The following is a 17150-nucleotide window of genomic DNA, read 5'->3' on the forward strand; positions in this document are numbered from 1 at the left end:
TTATCATTTAATAGCTAATAATAGCAATTTAAACAGCAGTAGGAAGGGATGAGATGAAAAGAGCAAATGGCAGAAAAAGGAATCACAGAAGGACTGCATGCTATCATATCGAAGGTTATTCAAATTACTGTACACGTACAGATCTGACTGGAGTACCGATAATGAACTTGTATATATCCAGCAGAACAAATGGGCTCTGCATTGCCCTTTCTGTGAGGCACATTGCTACTGCCTGGTATTAGACATTTTCGTATTGATTAGGAGCATCTGTATTTCTGTGGTACAGTCCTTTTCCCTTAAAATCGTACTTGAAATGTGGAAGTCATTGGGTCCCTTCACACGCTGGGATAAAAATTTACTTCTAAAGCAATCAACATTAATTTATGAAGTTATGAAATATCTCCCAAAAGACTGGATTATGAGGGATATGCACTTCCGTCTGAGGTGATCTTTATAGACCAGGATAGTGCTGACACTGGAACGGGATAGAGTCTTTCCTAGAAGTCACAAAGGATAATGAGAGGATTGATATGTTTAGACTTACAGTCATTTTGAATGCAGCCAGATGCGACAATTTTGGGTTGACCATGGATCAGGTGTTTAAGAGGCAGTGTTAGGACACTCCATATAACATTATTGCAGAGCTAGGTGGTGAAGGCTTTACCACACATCAGTCCTGCACAGCATTGATGGCGGCAGGGTTACGTGTGCTGCTACTGTTTAAAACATTAGTGTTTAAAATGGATGTCTTCTGTCGTGGGCAAAATATGATAGAAGGAGCTGCATCCTCAGTGAAACCATCAGTGGGATCCACGTTTTCCTCAGGTCAGAATTTTATATGTATTTAAGTTTCTCAGGCAATAAGAGCAAAGGAAAGCATTGTGGTTCTGATACAGTGATGCTCATCAGCACACTGTGTCCCCATCTCTCTGTTCTTTCTCTGCAGAGGGAACACATGAGATTTGTGCTTTCGAGGCAAACAGCTTATTGCAGGTTTTGGTCTGATGCCCAGCCTGCAAATGAGAGTCTGACCAGGCCACTTGTACTGTGGTGACAGTATACAGCTGCTATCTAGGAGCATATCAAAAATCTTAGCAAGACAAATGAGAGACTGAACAGTTATAGGGATAGAAAAAGACAGATAAATTCATAATTAAAGCTGTCGAGTTGCAGTAAAAGGAACATTTAACTTGGAACGAAAGTGGGTGGGCGAACAAAGTGTCGTATTTGGAGGTGAAAGTTGGCACTTGAACAGCATTTTTAAAGTACTCCAAAGCCACCTCCACTGACATCTCAGCTCTATTGTATATTCTGTCAGAGGCTCTGGCTGTGCAGTGTATTGTGGCTGTGACTCATGCGCAGCCCCTGCTGCTTGCTGCCATATGAGATATTAGAGAGACAGACATGGCAGGAGTATTGTGTGAGACTGAGGTAAATACGTGCAGGTTGGTGTTTTTAGACCCAGCACACACATGTACATGGACATATATGCATAGAGGCATAAACATGTAAGCCAGCTGCTGTAGCCTGTGGCGATTCATTATATCGTCTCAGAAACAGTGGGGGTTTATTAAGATGTATAAGCTAAATGAGATATTAGCAGGAAGAATTTGTGAGAATTTGGCTGGAGCTGGGCCTGCAAAGATGTGATGATAAGATCATGTGATGTTAATACTTCATACGGATCTTCACAGAGGGTTGGAACTTGATGATCCTTGAGGTCCCTTTCAACCTGAGTATGGTTCTGTGAATACTTAACATCTGAAGAACACACACACACAAAAATAAAGCCTAAAATCTCAAATCCAATTCCCATGAATACTGGGGGAGTTCACTCACAAGATGAAGACCTGTGCCATTTTGGCCACGGCCAGTCTGTAGATAACAGTAGTTCAGGCTGAGCAAAGACAACATGCCAAGCACTGGCCACCACCAGAGCAGGAAGGAGAAGCAGGGTCTGTACACTGTAAGAGGATAGAAGAAAAAACAGCTGTTTCCAGCTATTAGAGCGTGTTCTTTCCATGTTTCTCCCCTGATGCAGTCGGAGTCCCTTGCTGAATATGTCTCTCAATCCTGCATCCATTTCTTCTTGGTAAAACTTGTGTTTTTCGGATGGATGTGAAGCTAATTTCTGGAAGGATGAGTTTCATTTTTAAAGTAACAGAAGCAGGCTTTGTGTGGTTACGCTTTCAAGTACATCCTTAACCATTTAAAAGTGCATTACCAGCAGTGTTATTTATGGTATCTTATTACCTGTTAAACTATAATGGCTTCCTATTAAGCATTAACAATTAGTTACTACCTTAAATCCCTCTTTCAAAAAAGAGTTAGAGGAATTGGAGCTTGGAGGGAGAGTAAGCAATGGAAGAAACTAAATTCAAGAAGAGCTATCAGGGCAGTATCATTAGAAATAAGGAATAAAGGGAGGAATAGAAAGCATCTATTCCTGTCTATTCTGTCTATTCCTGTGTAATCTGTTTGTTCTGTCTGGGCTGCTCAACAAGTTTTTACATTACACTGTGTACTTCAGAATTGTTTCTGAAGATGCCATTCTACAGTATCTTCCATAAAGCATCAGCATCTCATTAAAAGATAAAAGTCCAAGGTATTCAAATAGCAAGCAAACTCCCAGTATCAAACAACAAAACAGTGTTTGATCTCCTTTGAACTGCAGGGGGCAGCCAAGAATTTGGGTATTGCTACCTGGATTTGTCTTGTCAGGCTTTCCATCGCATTAATACTTATTTTTCATTGTAACACACAACCTGTATTTTCATCTGTGAAGATGTGAATCATGAGACAGGATCCATTGTACGATGTTCAGCCAGTCAGGAGTCCTTCCTGACAGTGCCCAGCATTAGAGATTTCAGAGAGATGCAAGAAATTGCCATCGTGGACAATTACAAACTATTCCCACCATATGGGGGAATGCCTTTCTATCTTCAGACAGTTATTTATTTATACTTGGAAATGTGAGAAATTATAGCCTTTCCAAGTAATTATAATAACAATAATCCTTTCTAATGAAATGTTCCAATGTTCTTATTTTCTGTACGAGTGGTTAATGCTTTTTGAGTCTATCAGTTGAGTTTCATAGATCAGCTGTGTGTTGCTCAGAAAATGTTTCCTCTCTTCAGCTGCGCTTTCACCTTTGCAAATGCATTTTTGTCCTCTGCTGTAAGAGAGAATAATTGGGAGTGCCCAAATTGCCAGTTATTTTGTAAACAATGATTGTCTCTCTTGTGCATCTGGTCACGAAAGACACTCATATTTTTTAGCCTTCCTATTGCTCTAATGACTTTAATCACCTTCTCTGGAACCGTCCTTATTTATCTACTCAGACATACAATCTGATTTTTGGGTGGTCCAGTATGGACTCAGTAATCTCTATGGGTCCCTTCCAAATTGGGTTGTTCTGTGATTCTATGTGTTATCCTTTAACATGTAGGAAGACAGGAATTCAGGATGGCTTCGATAGAGAAAGCAGAGCATTTCTTAAAATAAGTTTTGTAATATTTTCCATCCTGTTGTCTGTAGGCCTTGCAGTTTATTGTTTTCAGGAAGGATGGAGGTTCCTGGATTAATCAGCCTTATCATCACCTGATTTGATGAATGTGTTGGAGAAACCATTTTATCTTTAAGTAATAATCTTGGAAGATTGCTGGCCACAAAGAGGGGTTGTGAAGGAAACCAGAGTCTCTCAGGTGGGAATGCATGCCCGTAAGAAATGATGTCACTTTTTATATTTAGATCTTTTAGATTTCAGCATTATGTCTGACTTGAAGACGGTTCTCACCTAATTAGTCCAGAAAGGATGAAATGGAAAAGAGAGAGTTGAGTGGATGAGGATGTCATGCTGGCAGCTTGTGGGCAGCACAGGAGCAGTGAATAAGATAGAGGGTCCCCATAAGAAGCTGGGACCTAAGATCCCTCTCTGCTTTCATGGAAGTGAAAAACTGCCTTAATTTCAAGAATTTTCTGTATATACATATATATATATATATATTATTTTTTCATGGAGATACAAAGAATGGATTAGGCTGAAAAATTAGTTGGGTCCTTTGACAATATGTCTGAGATGTCTTTGCCATTTTCAAGGAGCAGATTGGAGACATAAGATGCAGAAGCAAAGCTTGTGTTCACTTTTCTCTCTCTCTCTCTTTAAAATCATACCCAGGTTCTTTTTGTGCAAATGTACTACTCAGGATCAAAGCCTCTGCTCCAAGTGGAGGAAGTCCCTGGAGAGCAAGGCCTGAAAGCTAAGCCTCTAATACTGCTGCTGCTGGCCATACACCAGGTACTGCTTGGGAAATCTAGTCATGCATGACCCAGCACCTGGAGATAGAGAGAAACTGGGAGCAGTGTACTCAGCATCCCTGCATAACTTCTGATCTTTGTTCTCTTTGCTAGCTCATGTCCTTCTTTTGGTCGTGGTCCATCAGGAGTTTATTCCCAGCAGTGTCAGATATCTGAAAGACTCTTCTGTAATGCAGCATCCACTGATTCCTTAGGCTTCTCAGAAGTGTAGTTTCTGTCATATGGACTGGGGTTTATCAGAAAGTGGATAATGGATAGGCTCACTACAGGTCTCTGCTTATTTTGGTGTATTTTTCCTCATTTCTGGCATTTCCATCTCCTTACTGAGTGGCTCTAAGTTAACGGCTGTTGGGGAAGGATCAATAGAAAGATGCTCTCTGCAACATCTGAGATTATTTCCCCTGCAGGTATGACAGGAACAGCCTTGCAAGCAGGATACTTCTTTGCCTTGTGGTGCTTTCCTGCCTCTCTTGTGAGGTGCTGGGTTTGCATGCTAAGAAAGCCACAGTTAGCACAGCTTAAACAAGATGACTCTCAAGAAGCAGTGTCCTTGATCCCTCATTAAAAATGTCCTTGACACGTTGTGCCATCAGAAGGAAGGTTTGCGATGCTGATCACCGGCAGCGTTTCTTCTCCTATGGATGTTATACAGCCTCAGAACATTTTGTTTAATTCATGGGAGAAGGAAGCTCTTTGGGTTTTGCTTCTCTTTACTTTTCTTTTTCTTTTTTTAATGCTTCCCTGAAGGCTGCATGAGAGCTATGGGGGTAGGAACGCAATTGCGGGAAGGTAACCTTTCCCATCCCTCAGCCTCTCAAGAGATGCATGCAACAGCAAGATACATGTAAATCCATCAGAGCTGATAGTGTGGTTTAATGCTAACAGATGTAAAGCATTAAAGGAAATAAACAGCCTGGCCCTGAATGGGATCCAGAGGTATAAAGCTGCAGCCTTGTGCTCACTCCCCGTGTTATTCCAGGTAGTTATTAGTCGTTTAGCTTAACTAAGAAAATGTCAGCCTTACTGCTGCTTTCTGTCATGTCTGTACGCTGCTAACAGTAATGCAGGTTGATTTTGGTTTGTTGTTCTTTTATTAGTTTAAACAGCAGATTATGTTCGTTTTTCAGCAAAGAGGACTTCATTCTAAGACTTAGATGCTGAAAGAGTAACTGTTACCTCAGCAGACAGGTAAACAGGCCAAATTTCCTTCTATTTCCCAAGAGTGCTGGAGGCAGAGGTAGACAGAGAAGTCTGTGCATTCTCCAGTTAAGATCTTCTCTTCCACACCAGTAAAATATCTTTGGAAATATATGAGGGAGCCTTGGAACTTCAGGAATAACAAAACCCAGATCCCTGCTATGTTTCCCTCAACAGATTTTATCTTCTTGGTGTTTGGGCTTGGCTATTTATCTGATCCTTTACATCCGAATGACATTCCTATGCAGTGTGTAGCCTTGCTGTTCTTTCCTCTCTGTTAGATGTGTGGTTGATGTAACTGGGCAGAATTTTCAATTAATCGACAGCCTTTATTCCACCTTTTCTTACAGTAGTGGCATGATGTGCCTGCAGAATTTCCCTACTTCCTTCCACCTTACGTTGCTAGAAATCACTTGGCTCAGAAAATAAAAGCATGGAGCCATTTACCCTTGTTTAGTCCCCTACTGATGGGTCAGAAGTGGAGATTAATAGGGTAGGAAGTGTGTTTCTACTCTGCAGTCAGTAAAGGAAATTCACTGGAACTAAATTAATCATGAAACGGACACAAAGAGGAGAATAGATTAGCAGGGAATTAACTCATTAATTAGATTCATGCCGAAGTTCAGAAGAGGCTTTCCTTCAAGATAACAGCCGAGTTCAAAGATCAGCAAGGGCTGATCATGAGAGGCAGGCACACCGTTTTCCTTCTGAACTCTGTCAGGCTTTACCTTAGCCCAACATCTGGCTGGTTATTATAGGATATCAGACATATGGCTGGCAGGAATTCAGCAGCTGGCAAAGCCTAACCACTTAGTGCCCAGCGATGGAGGCTATTATCAGCCCTTTCAGCTCCCTGGGCTCTGGATCCTGGTGTTGGCGTGAATGCAGGAGCTCTCTCTGTTGTGCCACTTGGCTATTTTTAGAGCTCCATCACAAGTCCTTGTGTGAGCAGCAACAGCTTGTTGGAGAATGGGTTTATTTCCAGCGTTAGGGTGAGCAGAAACCAATACAAGCTTAAGATAGGTAAAGTGCTAAAGCACTTCATTGTGGTAGGGTAGAATAGGTAAATCATTGCATGTTTCTAAGGAGATGGGGTTTGGTTGCCGTCTTCTTACTGTTCTAATGGGACACTTCTCTACAGGGAAACTTATGAGAGAAGCAAAGAACTGTCTCTGCAGTTACTTCTGTGCTGCACAAAGCCCCTGCCAGCTCCCTTCAGGCTCTGTATGACCCCTTGCTGCTCACATGCCAGAAGGCCCCATTACTGAGTAGTGCATTGTAATAAATGCCACGCTGTTGCACGATGGAGCTGGTGAGAAGCATGGAGAGACTGATTTCTAACACACTCTTAATGAACTAACAAACCAGTGCTAAACACCGAGAGCAGATCCATGTGAGAAGGGCCCCCTGCCTTCTGACTTAAGCTTTCCCTCCCTTTGCTTTTGCTGCCTCACAGCATGGATGCAATCAAACCATATTCAGGAACATCTGAGCTGTGTATTTGCCACTTAGGACTTTCTGGGTAGTGAAGTTTCCACATTGTTTATTTAGAGTTAAGTGTTCTGCTGGGTCTCTTATCACTTTCAGTAAATAACAACTGTCCTCTAAATTCTTCAGGCTGATTACTGAGACTGACAATCTGTGTGTTTTGAGTTGCTGAGCTGTATTAATCTCTAATATACCCTGGTCTGTGGATGGAAAGGGTAATGTATTGAGGATGTCACAAGAGGTATAAGCCAAAGGACTTGGTCTTCTTGGGAATGTGAAGTGCTTTGGTTGTGACATGAATAAATCTCCCAGCAGTAGCAGTGCTATTTCTGTTGGGAATAAAGATGTAAGAGGAGTCTGTCTTTTAATCCAACTTGTTAGAGATTTTATAGCACCAGAGCTAATTCATTTCTAGAAAAGAGATTGCAGACGTTATTTTTACCTGCCTGTAGTTTGCCCTGATATAGTTTATTCCACTTGCTTAATGGTGGAGTTGATAAGAATCCCAACCCCAAAAGAAAAATCGTACTGCAATTATAAGTTAAATAAGGTATCATACTGGGGAGTGGAGATGAGGGTGGAAGAGAAGGCATAGTTTATGGCTGTAATCTGTTCTTTGTATTGTAGAGTCTAACCTTCCTATCAGTATGAGACCTGGAAACGTGTCTATTGAAACCCTACTGAATGACACCTACCTGCAGCCTTTGCTAAAATGCAGGTAGGAAAGTGAAAGGAGATATCAGGTCCATGGACTATATAAAATGCAATCCAGAATTTATGCTGAGATAATTCAGTCCTCTGTAATCCATACCAGACTGATGAAATATTGACTTGTACTGTGAATGTGACCCAAGGCAACTGAAGACTTTACTGTGCTTTGGATCAGAACAGTTAAGAATGCAGAGTGCACATTCAGTCAACAAAACATTCCATCTTTGTGCTTTTAATACAGCAAAATGCTTTCCTGCTTCTTTTGTTTCCTTCCTTCAGTCACAACAAAGGAGTGTTATAAGTGGCCCCAGAGAAACAAAGCCTGGAATAGAAAAGGGATTTAGAGAGAAGAGATCAGATGAAATTGGTAAGAGAAAGAATTCCCAATACGATGTTCCCAGCTCAGCCTTCTGAAGGGAAGCCCTGTGCTCCTGATCTGTTATGATTCACTTGGCAGCTCTGCCCAGATGGCCTCTCCCCTTCATCTATACCTCTATAAACTAAGACCCAGCGATAACAGCCCTGCCAAACCTGGTTGCTGCTGATAAAATGTACACAGCTTTCAGTAATCTATTTGTTCCTAACGGCTCATCAATGAAAGCTCATTCTAATTCTGTTCATTTTGATCTTCTCTGGAGTTTCTGTGAGGAGGAGTGAGGTTGCAAGGAGTGACCTGTAATCCTCCTAGGTTTAACAGTACCATAGGCAAGTTTTATTCAAGCTTTCATTTTATACTGCCTGATTCCATTGGTGCATATTGATACAGGATTATACTTTCTCATCTTTTTGTTTTCTGACCTTACAGTGATTTGGTTTTAAATACTGCTGTGTCCAATAGCGATTGATTTTCCAGTCTTGGGTATCTTACCAACACATCTCATTCCCAATCAAAGTTGTCCTGTGCTGTTCTAGCAGAAGTGTCCTCTAAATGTCCTGTTACTCCTTTGCCTTTTCTCTGCCAGTTAATGTTGGAATTATTGTTCCTACATATTAGTTGTGGTTGCATAAAATTAATGAAGCTAATGGCTGGCGGTGACCTCCACCAGCCATCTTTTTTCTTCAACTTAGCTGCATCATTTCTGATAGGTTAGTCTAAGTTTTCTGTAGAGATCTCTAATATTGGGATTACCAGACTCTGTAAGTAATCTGTTCCAGCTCATACAACTCTCATGTTTAGAACTGTCTGTCTGTCTTAAGTCCTATCTTGCCATAGGAAGTCCTTGCCATATATATTCTTTGTCTTACCTAGACTAGCCATAGGAAGAAGCTTATTTGCTTTTCAGTGATGTCCTCTGGACCTTTTTCAGTTGTGCCAAGTCTCCCTGTGAATTGCTTCCTGAGTCTGGAAACAGAATTCTAACAGAGAGATTAACAGTGCAGAGAGAACAGATTAATTTGTGTGTCCTGCCAGCGTACAGGTTTTTTTTAATACCCAGCCAGAATTGTATCTGCACTTTGGTACATGAGTGGCTGGCTCACATGCAGCTTGCAGTCTTCAGCAGTGCAGAATGTTGTCGTTTTCCAGTAGAAATGCTACCTTGTCATTGCTCCTCGTTCATGTGTCTGTAGCATTGATTATTCCTGCCTGACTGTAGTAGCTTGTAGTTGACCCTATTGAATTGCAGTTGTTTACTTCAGGCTGCTTTTCCAGTTTGTCAAAATGATTTTGAATTCCAATGCAAACTTGTCTTACATTGGTTTCATCCACAAATCAAATTAACATACTTTCTATTTCATCTAAATCTTTAATAAAAATATTGGATTGTACCAATTCTGTGACCAGGTCCTGCAGAAGATCATTTAGAACAGCTATGCATTTTGACAGCGAGACTGAGAGCTACTTTCAGAGTACTTTTTCTAAGCAATTTTTATAAGAGCTGCTCTGAAAGTAAAGCCTCCTATTTTATTATGTTGGTTGAGGATGTCAGAGGCAGATGTTGGTGGTATGGCAGTAGAGTTTGAACCTTCCCACCAGGATCCCCTTCTGTTTTGTTGCTGTGTGATAAGTGGCAGCAGAGGCAAAATAGCGTCTGTCATGGAAGTGCACATGAAGCAAAGGAATGGAACTGAATTTCTCTGTGCAGAAAAAATGGCATCCATTGACGTTTGCTGGACATGTACAGTGACCAATCAGTGGATGTGAGTACAGTGAGGCAGTGAATGGTACATTTCAGCACTGGTGACAGTGATGTGAAAGACAAGCTGTGTTCCAGATGGCCATGCAGATTTTTTAAGTGCGACCTGCAGGCTCTTGTTCACTGCTGGTGAAAATGCATAGCTAATGCTAGCATCTGAGTTGAGAAATAGTGTTTAGTAGCTGAGAATTTACTCTATCAAGCAGTGTTATTGTGCTCTTTGTATCTACTGTGATGTCCGTGGAAATAAATAGGAGGCATTATTTTTGGAGCAACCTACAGATGTTCATCCTTCTATAGCTCATCTAAACCATGCTGCTTATCTGGCCTGAGAATTTAGTAAAGTTTTGGAAACTCTCTTGGCATCTCGTCCACTCTGTGTTGCTCTGACACCTTCTCACAGGGGTAAATTAGAATCATTAATAGTAATTTGTTCCTGACAAAGGTGTGTTGAATGATACCTATCTCTTCTAAGTTGTTCTAAACTGTTTCTTTCTTCTGAGGACCTGGAGTTAAGCTGACAGGTCTATCATTTTTCATCATCTCCCCCCCTTTTTTTTTTCCTCTCTTCAAAAGAAGTCTGTACATTGTATCAGTTATCTGGTTCATCACCAGGCTTTCCTCAGTTCTAAAAACATAATCGTTAACAGCTTTGAGATTGATTGAGTCAGTCCCTTAGAAATGCAGTAGGAATATAGCAGATTCAGCTCATTCGGAGAGATCTAAGCTATGTATCTTCTCTACCCTATTACTTTTGTATTCTAGGCCTTTTTTTTTTTTTTTACTTCTTTGTTAGTTCTTAACAACCTTAATTCATCACAGTTGACCTTTTTATGAAAACTGATGCAAAATCTCTCCTCACAACCTTATCAATAGGATTTGCTTCTCTGATGAGGAGCAAACTAGGACTTATTATGCAGCTTTTTGCTACTAATAAATTGAAAGAATTGCATCCTTTTCTGTGTGATATTTTTGCCAGACTCGTCTCACTTTGTGCCTTCATTTCTCCACCTTTATTCCTAGTTGTTCTTTCTGTACATTTGTACTCATTCATATTAATCTATTTAAATCTTTTTCTGCGTATTGATGACTGCGTTTACAGTCATCAAAGAGCTTGTGATATGATCGGGTTGGTCTCCTAACCCTTTGGATATATTTATTTGTAGTAACAGAATTAGTGTTTATATTCTTTATATATATATATTGACAGTTCTTAAGTCTCTTAGAAGAAAATTCTTAAGGATTCTTATTCATAAACCCACCCACCCCAATCTCCATTGAGTTGTGTGGAAGATTTTCATAAGGCCTTGCCCACTTGAACTTATGTTTTTGCATAAGTTTTGATGGAGCTCTTCTGTGGCATCACTTTTACTGGGGCCAAAATGGTTCTGAAATGTGTGTTGTCTTTCTCTTCCAACATTGCTTACAAGGAAAATACAAACTTGTTCTTTAATGCTAGCAAACTGCATGTCCTGTGCTGGGTTGACAGGGTCTTTAGAAGTAAGAAAAGCTGTTCGCTACCAGGGTTCACTGCTTCTAAAGGAAACAGAGTTCCTGCTAAGAGTCAGCTTTACGTGGAAATCATGCTTGTAGTCAAGCACATTACGACCACATTATTCTATCAAAATGTAGCTCAAACAAAAATTACGAATTTCATCACAGTTACGAAATGACAAGCAAAATCTTTTCTCATTTTTATCTAAAGACCTTGGCTTTATCTCTCAGCCTGCAAGTTCTGTTTCCCAAAGCATCATTTTCCTTTGAAGGTATTGACAGTAGATTTTGATCGAATGAAGGTATTAAAAGTAGATTGGAGATAAATTCCAGGTTGAAGCCTTCATTCATCCCATCCCTACTGAAGCTGCTGACCTGAGCCCACCAGACACCTCAGGCACCAGCCTGGACTCAATGTCTCTGCAGTGCAGCCCAGCCCAAGCACAGCCCGAGTGCCCCGACAGCAGCACCACCATGCAGGCTCAGGTCAGCATCACCGAGGAGAAGCTGAGCATCTCGCAGGGGGGCACAGAATCAGGACACGAGTCCCAGGCTCCGGGCAACAGCACAGGCTCTGAGCAGCTCTCATGATTACAAGAGAGGATGAGTCCCATCTTTCCTCCAGACCTCACACCCCCTCCTTTCTCCTATTGAATAAAGGCACGCTCGTGCTCAATCAACACCTTGACTGAATTCCGAGTTTTCATTCGCAGAGATTGGGATGAGTGCAAGAAACATCAAGGCAGCTCAGCTTACAACACTCTGGCTGTGGGGTTTGTGCGGCCGAGCTCTGGGTGTGTTCCCATTTTGCCTGACTTTGGGATGCCTGCAGCGAGAGCTCTGCTGCCGTTGTGTATGGCAGCAAATAGTCTCTAGCATCCTGGATGCTGCTCATGAAAACCCCAAGCTTCCTGGCTGTGGCTCTGTGATGCTTTTCAGGGCCTTTTGATGCTCTTTGATGCCGTGGCTGCTCCCTAACACCTCTGTCCTCCCGCCGTGTCCATTCCTGGCTCTCACCTGTGAGCTGTCCCTGCAGATCATCTCCAGCCCTGCCATCATCGTGATGCGGCAGGAGGAGCTCGCCCTGACCAACATCAGGCAGTGCTGCCTGCCTCTCTCACTCTCTAGACCAAGTGTAACTACGCTGTCATGGAGACAAATGCTTTCTGTCACATCCTCCATCCCCGCAGACATTTACCGGTAGGCGGCTCTTGCAGAAGAAGATTCAAGCAGCAGAACCTTTTGCTCAGCTACAGCACACAAATGCTACAAAAGCAGGAACAACCCGCAAGCTCTGGGTCTGTTTGTCTTGCACAGGCATGCACTAACTGCGTTTGATGGTACCCCCCATCCTTGATTTCCTTCCCTGCTCCTTGTCTGATGGCGCTGCTGAGCCAGGAACAAGCTGCCCAGTGTGGCAGAGCATGGTGCAGAGCTGTGCTGGGACCTCCTCCCCTTCATCTGCTGCAGATCAGTGCCCCACACGTGCCATTGGGATGCTCTGGCACGGGATGTGCCTACAACCCAAAGCTCCTTCCTACCTCCCAAGGAAAAACAAAGCAACCCAAGCATCTCCAGCAAAGCTGCCCAGCAGACAGCAGGGAATGCAAACAGCTTCTGGCTGCTCCCCTGCACTCCTGTCCTAAGTAATAGACCCCATGAGGACTGGCTGGGAAATCAGTGCATGACACATGTGAGTGTGCACAGGATTGTGCAAAGCAGTGGGGTTCCATGAGTTTGTGTGTGTGTGTATCTCGGCTGTTATGAAAGCATGGGAAGACTGCCTTACTGAGTCCCAGATAATTACTTATCCTCAAATGATTTTTCCTGGCCAAATTTAAAGCCTCTTACAGGTAATCGAGACCAACAGGCTGTTGTTGCACAATCAACAGGCACAATCTAGATGAATAGCTGAGGAAAATAAAGCATCATGCCAAGGGTACTAGATAAGTGAGCAGCTTGAGATCTGCACATTTATGTGATACTCATGGTCTTAGACAATATTTGCTTAGTGAGGTCACATAGAATGAAAGTAAAATAGAAGAAGTGCAATTGGTCTCAGTTCACACAGCTGGCTGGTTCGTCTCAGGCTAATCCTGAACTGCCTCAAGCGACTGCTTTGGGGCTCTACAGAACAGCAACTTCAGAGATCTCTTTCTATTACTAAGTGTTTGAAAGAGCAATTTGCTCTGTTAATTATCCATCATTTCTGTGCAGTCTGTTTTGTCAGACTTGTCTTTAGCTTCCAAGTTGTATGTGAAGAATTGTTTCCGTTGTAATGCACAATGTACTAAAAATTGAGAGATGAAAATGTGAAGAGTTTTTCCAGCTTTGATTTCATGTCTGGAATTTTGGAACCCACTACTTGCAGTTGTTAATCTGTCCAATCTGGTCTGGTTTGGAATGCCCTCATCCTTCTTGAATCGCTCTGCTGTTAAAGGCGGAGCAATTCCTACAAGTGCCATGGCCCCACTGTTGTTCTAATTCTTGTTTCTTTGTTTTCCACACGCTGCTTTTCAAGCCTCCTTTTTCTTTACAGTCAAAGTGAGAATTGCACTGTGAGGTGTCTGAACCTTGTTGTGCCTCTACATAAAGAGAACAGCAGCAAAGCCTGACAGGTGACTGTGCTGACAGCTCTCGTAGCCAGTAACACGTAACTGTGCTAAATCCCTTGTGACGGCTTTGATTTCATTTTTGCCAGTGAGATCCTTGTAAAAGGAACTGCAGCAGTGTGATGAGCTAAGGTGAAGATGCTGGTTTTAGTAGTGCTCTAAGCTGAGTGGAAGAACAATTGAATTAGGGTTATATGCTTTCTCTGGGACGATAAGGTTTTTTTTTCCTGAGGGAAAGAGCCAGCTTTTCATGGGCTATATGTGGGCTTTGGCAAGGACAGACAATCCAGTCTGTCAGGAAGCCATTTGAGGTGCTTCAGGTTTGTAAGCTTGTCTTTTTGTTTCTCAGGTGGATATTTGGAGCATGGGTGTACTGCTGTATGCTCTGCTGTGTGGGTTTTCCCTTTGGATGATGACAATATGATGGCACTCTACAGGAGGATACCAGTGGGTATCAGTGGTGCTAGAATACACTGAGAAGGGAAATAGCTGAGCTTGACAAGAGGCCTTGCTTTTCGGATGGCAGAACATGCTGAGCTGTGGGTAGAAAGGCCTGTCTGCTGAATATTGTCCCTGTTTTTGCTGCTTTGTCTACCAGTATTTTGTGGATTTGGTTCTACGCTTGGTTGGCCTATGTGGCACTGTAGCCTAATTCTGTACCATGATAGCATACAGAATTTAAGGAGAAGTATTTTCCTGCCAATGGGCTGGATTTTTTTGTATCTGGTTCTTCAACTGGCTGCTCCCTATACTATCTGTAGTAAAAATATAGACACATCATTTGATTTCCCTGAAATGAATGTTCCTAAATGCCAGCTCTTCTCATGTCTACAAAGGTCAAAGTTCTGCATTTGCTATTAGAATTTCCTCTTCCAGAATCAGGAGGTAATGTAGGACCCCACAGATTGACTTCAGAATTCAACAGTCAGTTCTGTTTCCTTTCTGAGTGCATAACAACCTGAGCACATGAATTGAATGACGTGGCTTTTTAGTCTGGTACAAACTCTGCTGTACACTGAAACTTGGTCCATTTGTAAGCAGGACTTTGTCCATCTCTGCAGGACAGCAGAAAACCCTTTGTGCTAATCATGATGCCAAGAAGCAGAATGCGGCAAATGGCAGATGATCCAACTGCTTCAGGTGTTCATTTCCTTAAAACTGTGAATAGTTTTGGACTGAGAGTTTGTAAGCAGAACAGAGCTCTTAAAGCTGTCAGAGATTATTTCTGCACTGTTCAATTCTATCTGCCTGACATACACAGGATCTCAGAACTGCATTGCTTGAATTGGTGGAAATTGTTGAAGTGAACTGGGATGAGCAAGTTTTAGAACTTAGTCAGAGTGCTATAAAAAATGGATAATCTCATGAGTATTATAGTACAGGATTGCTATTTCTGCACTGAATTTGTTTTTATTTTACATGGCTGTGATCTGAAAGTTGCTTGAAACGCAGGCACCTAGGCACTGTTGTGTAACTGAATTTCACACGATAGGTCCTGAAATATCCTGGAATCTAAAACTCTGACTTGTTTTAAGTCTGCTGCTTGAGTCTAATCAGGGTCATAGTGTCTGTGTGCAGTGTTTCTTTCCCTGTAATGCTCCACATCATTTCATTTTGGGAATATTGAAGGAAATGGACTATGTGCCATAACTGTTGTTAGAACAAAGTATGTCTGGTGTGATCTTATGCATAGGTTCTGTAACTGCTCTTCACAGCTCAGGTGTTTGACCTTCCTTTTGGTGAAGTGATGAAATACTGCTGGTTTCTATTTGTGCTTCTAGGCACCTTGAAGCTCTTAGGAATAGAACAATTGTCTCCAGTTCTTTTCAATGATATCAGTAACAACTCGAGTGTTGCTGCCCACTAGGTAGACCCAAAGAAGCAGATTACAGTGAAACAACACACGAGCTGGACCTGCACGAGGATCACTTTCAAGACAGTGGCTCTGTTGCTTGAAGCCTATTTGCTTCTTCCTGCCGCCACTCTATTACCAAATATCAACAACCTTTCATGATTCAACTTGCAAATGTTTGACACTAACCCTTGTGTTTCTATGCCTTCCTAGGTGATTCGAGCCCTTGTCAACCCCAGAGATCCAAACCAAGTAGTGATGTGCAGTGTGTTTCCATCAATGGAGAGTTCTTATTAAGCATGAATCGCTGCAATTCGGATGACAGCCTTCCACATGGTAACAGTGATGGACACAAGGGGCTCATCCACGTTCATGCTCTCATATCTCCTGGCTCTGCTGAAGCTCCTGACCTGAGCCTGCCAGACACAGCAGTCACCTGCCTGGATTGTGACCCAGCGCCTTTGCAGTGCTGCCCATCCCAAGCACAGCCCGAGTGCCCCAGCAGCAGCACCACCATGCAGGAGCAGGTCAGCATCAGTGAGGTGAAGCTGAGCATCTTAGATGAGGACTTAGAGTCAGGCTGCCAGTCCCAGGCACCAGGCAGCAGCACCAGCTCTGAGCCACTCTCATCTTGACAAGAGGAGTCCCATCTTCACCCCTGACCTCTCAAGCCCTCCTGTCTTTTATTGAATAAAGTCACTCATGCTCAATTATCGCCTTGACTGCATTCTGAGTATTCATTCACAGTGATTGCGATGAATGCAACAAACAGCAAGGCAGCTCAGCTTGCAACACTCTGGCTGTGGGGTTCGTGCAGGCAGAGCTCTGGGTTCCCATTTTGCCTGGCTTTGGGATGTCTGCAGCAAGATCTCTACTATTTTGTATGGGAGCAAATAATCTCTAGCATCCAGGTTGCTGCTCATGATAATCCCAGTCTTCCTGGCTGTCGCTTTGTGATACCTTTCAAAGCCTTTTGATACTCTTTGATGCCTTGGCTGCTCCCTAACACCTCTGTCCTCCTGCCATGTTGACTCACGTCTCCCACTTTTAAGCTGGCTTTGCAGATCATCTCCAGCCCTGTCATCATCACGCTGCAGCAGGAGGTGCTCACCTGGCCCAGTGTCTGGCAGTGCTGCTTGTTCTGCAGATGAGCAGCTGCCTCCTCATCTCTTCAGCTACAGTAGTTTTTCTCAGGGCAGTTAGATGCAGTCGTGCTCCTCTGGATTTGGTGTGTTAAATCCATGCTGCATGGCAGCAGTCAGTGCAATACAAAGGTGTTCTGTGTGCCACAGCATTTCTCCAGGGGCTGCCAAAGGTAGAAGCACAACACAGCACCATCCTTCT

The 17150-nt window shown here is 42.7% G+C and overlaps 1 protein-coding gene across 1 annotated transcript in view; it reads left to right on the forward strand.

Moving 5' to 3' along the window:
* LOC146758568 (cytosolic carboxypeptidase 4-like) overlaps window positions 1-16511 on the forward strand; it is a 79069-nt gene extending 62558 nt beyond the window's left edge. The window contains exon 6 of the mRNA XM_085514877.1: window positions 16020-16511. Within this exon, the coding sequence (XP_085371003.1) occupies window positions 16020-16023 (4 nt within the window). The 3' untranslated portion in view covers window positions 16024-16511. The remainder of the gene's footprint in view (window positions 1-16019) is intronic.
* Window positions 16512-17150: the final 639 nt, after the last annotated feature.

Source organism: Coturnix japonica, chromosome 13 (assembly GCF_054131305.1).
Source record: "Coturnix japonica strain WE chromosome 13, WE-NBRP24, whole genome shotgun sequence".
Classification (NCBI taxonomy): domain Eukaryota; kingdom Metazoa; phylum Chordata; class Aves; order Galliformes; family Phasianidae; genus Coturnix; species Coturnix japonica.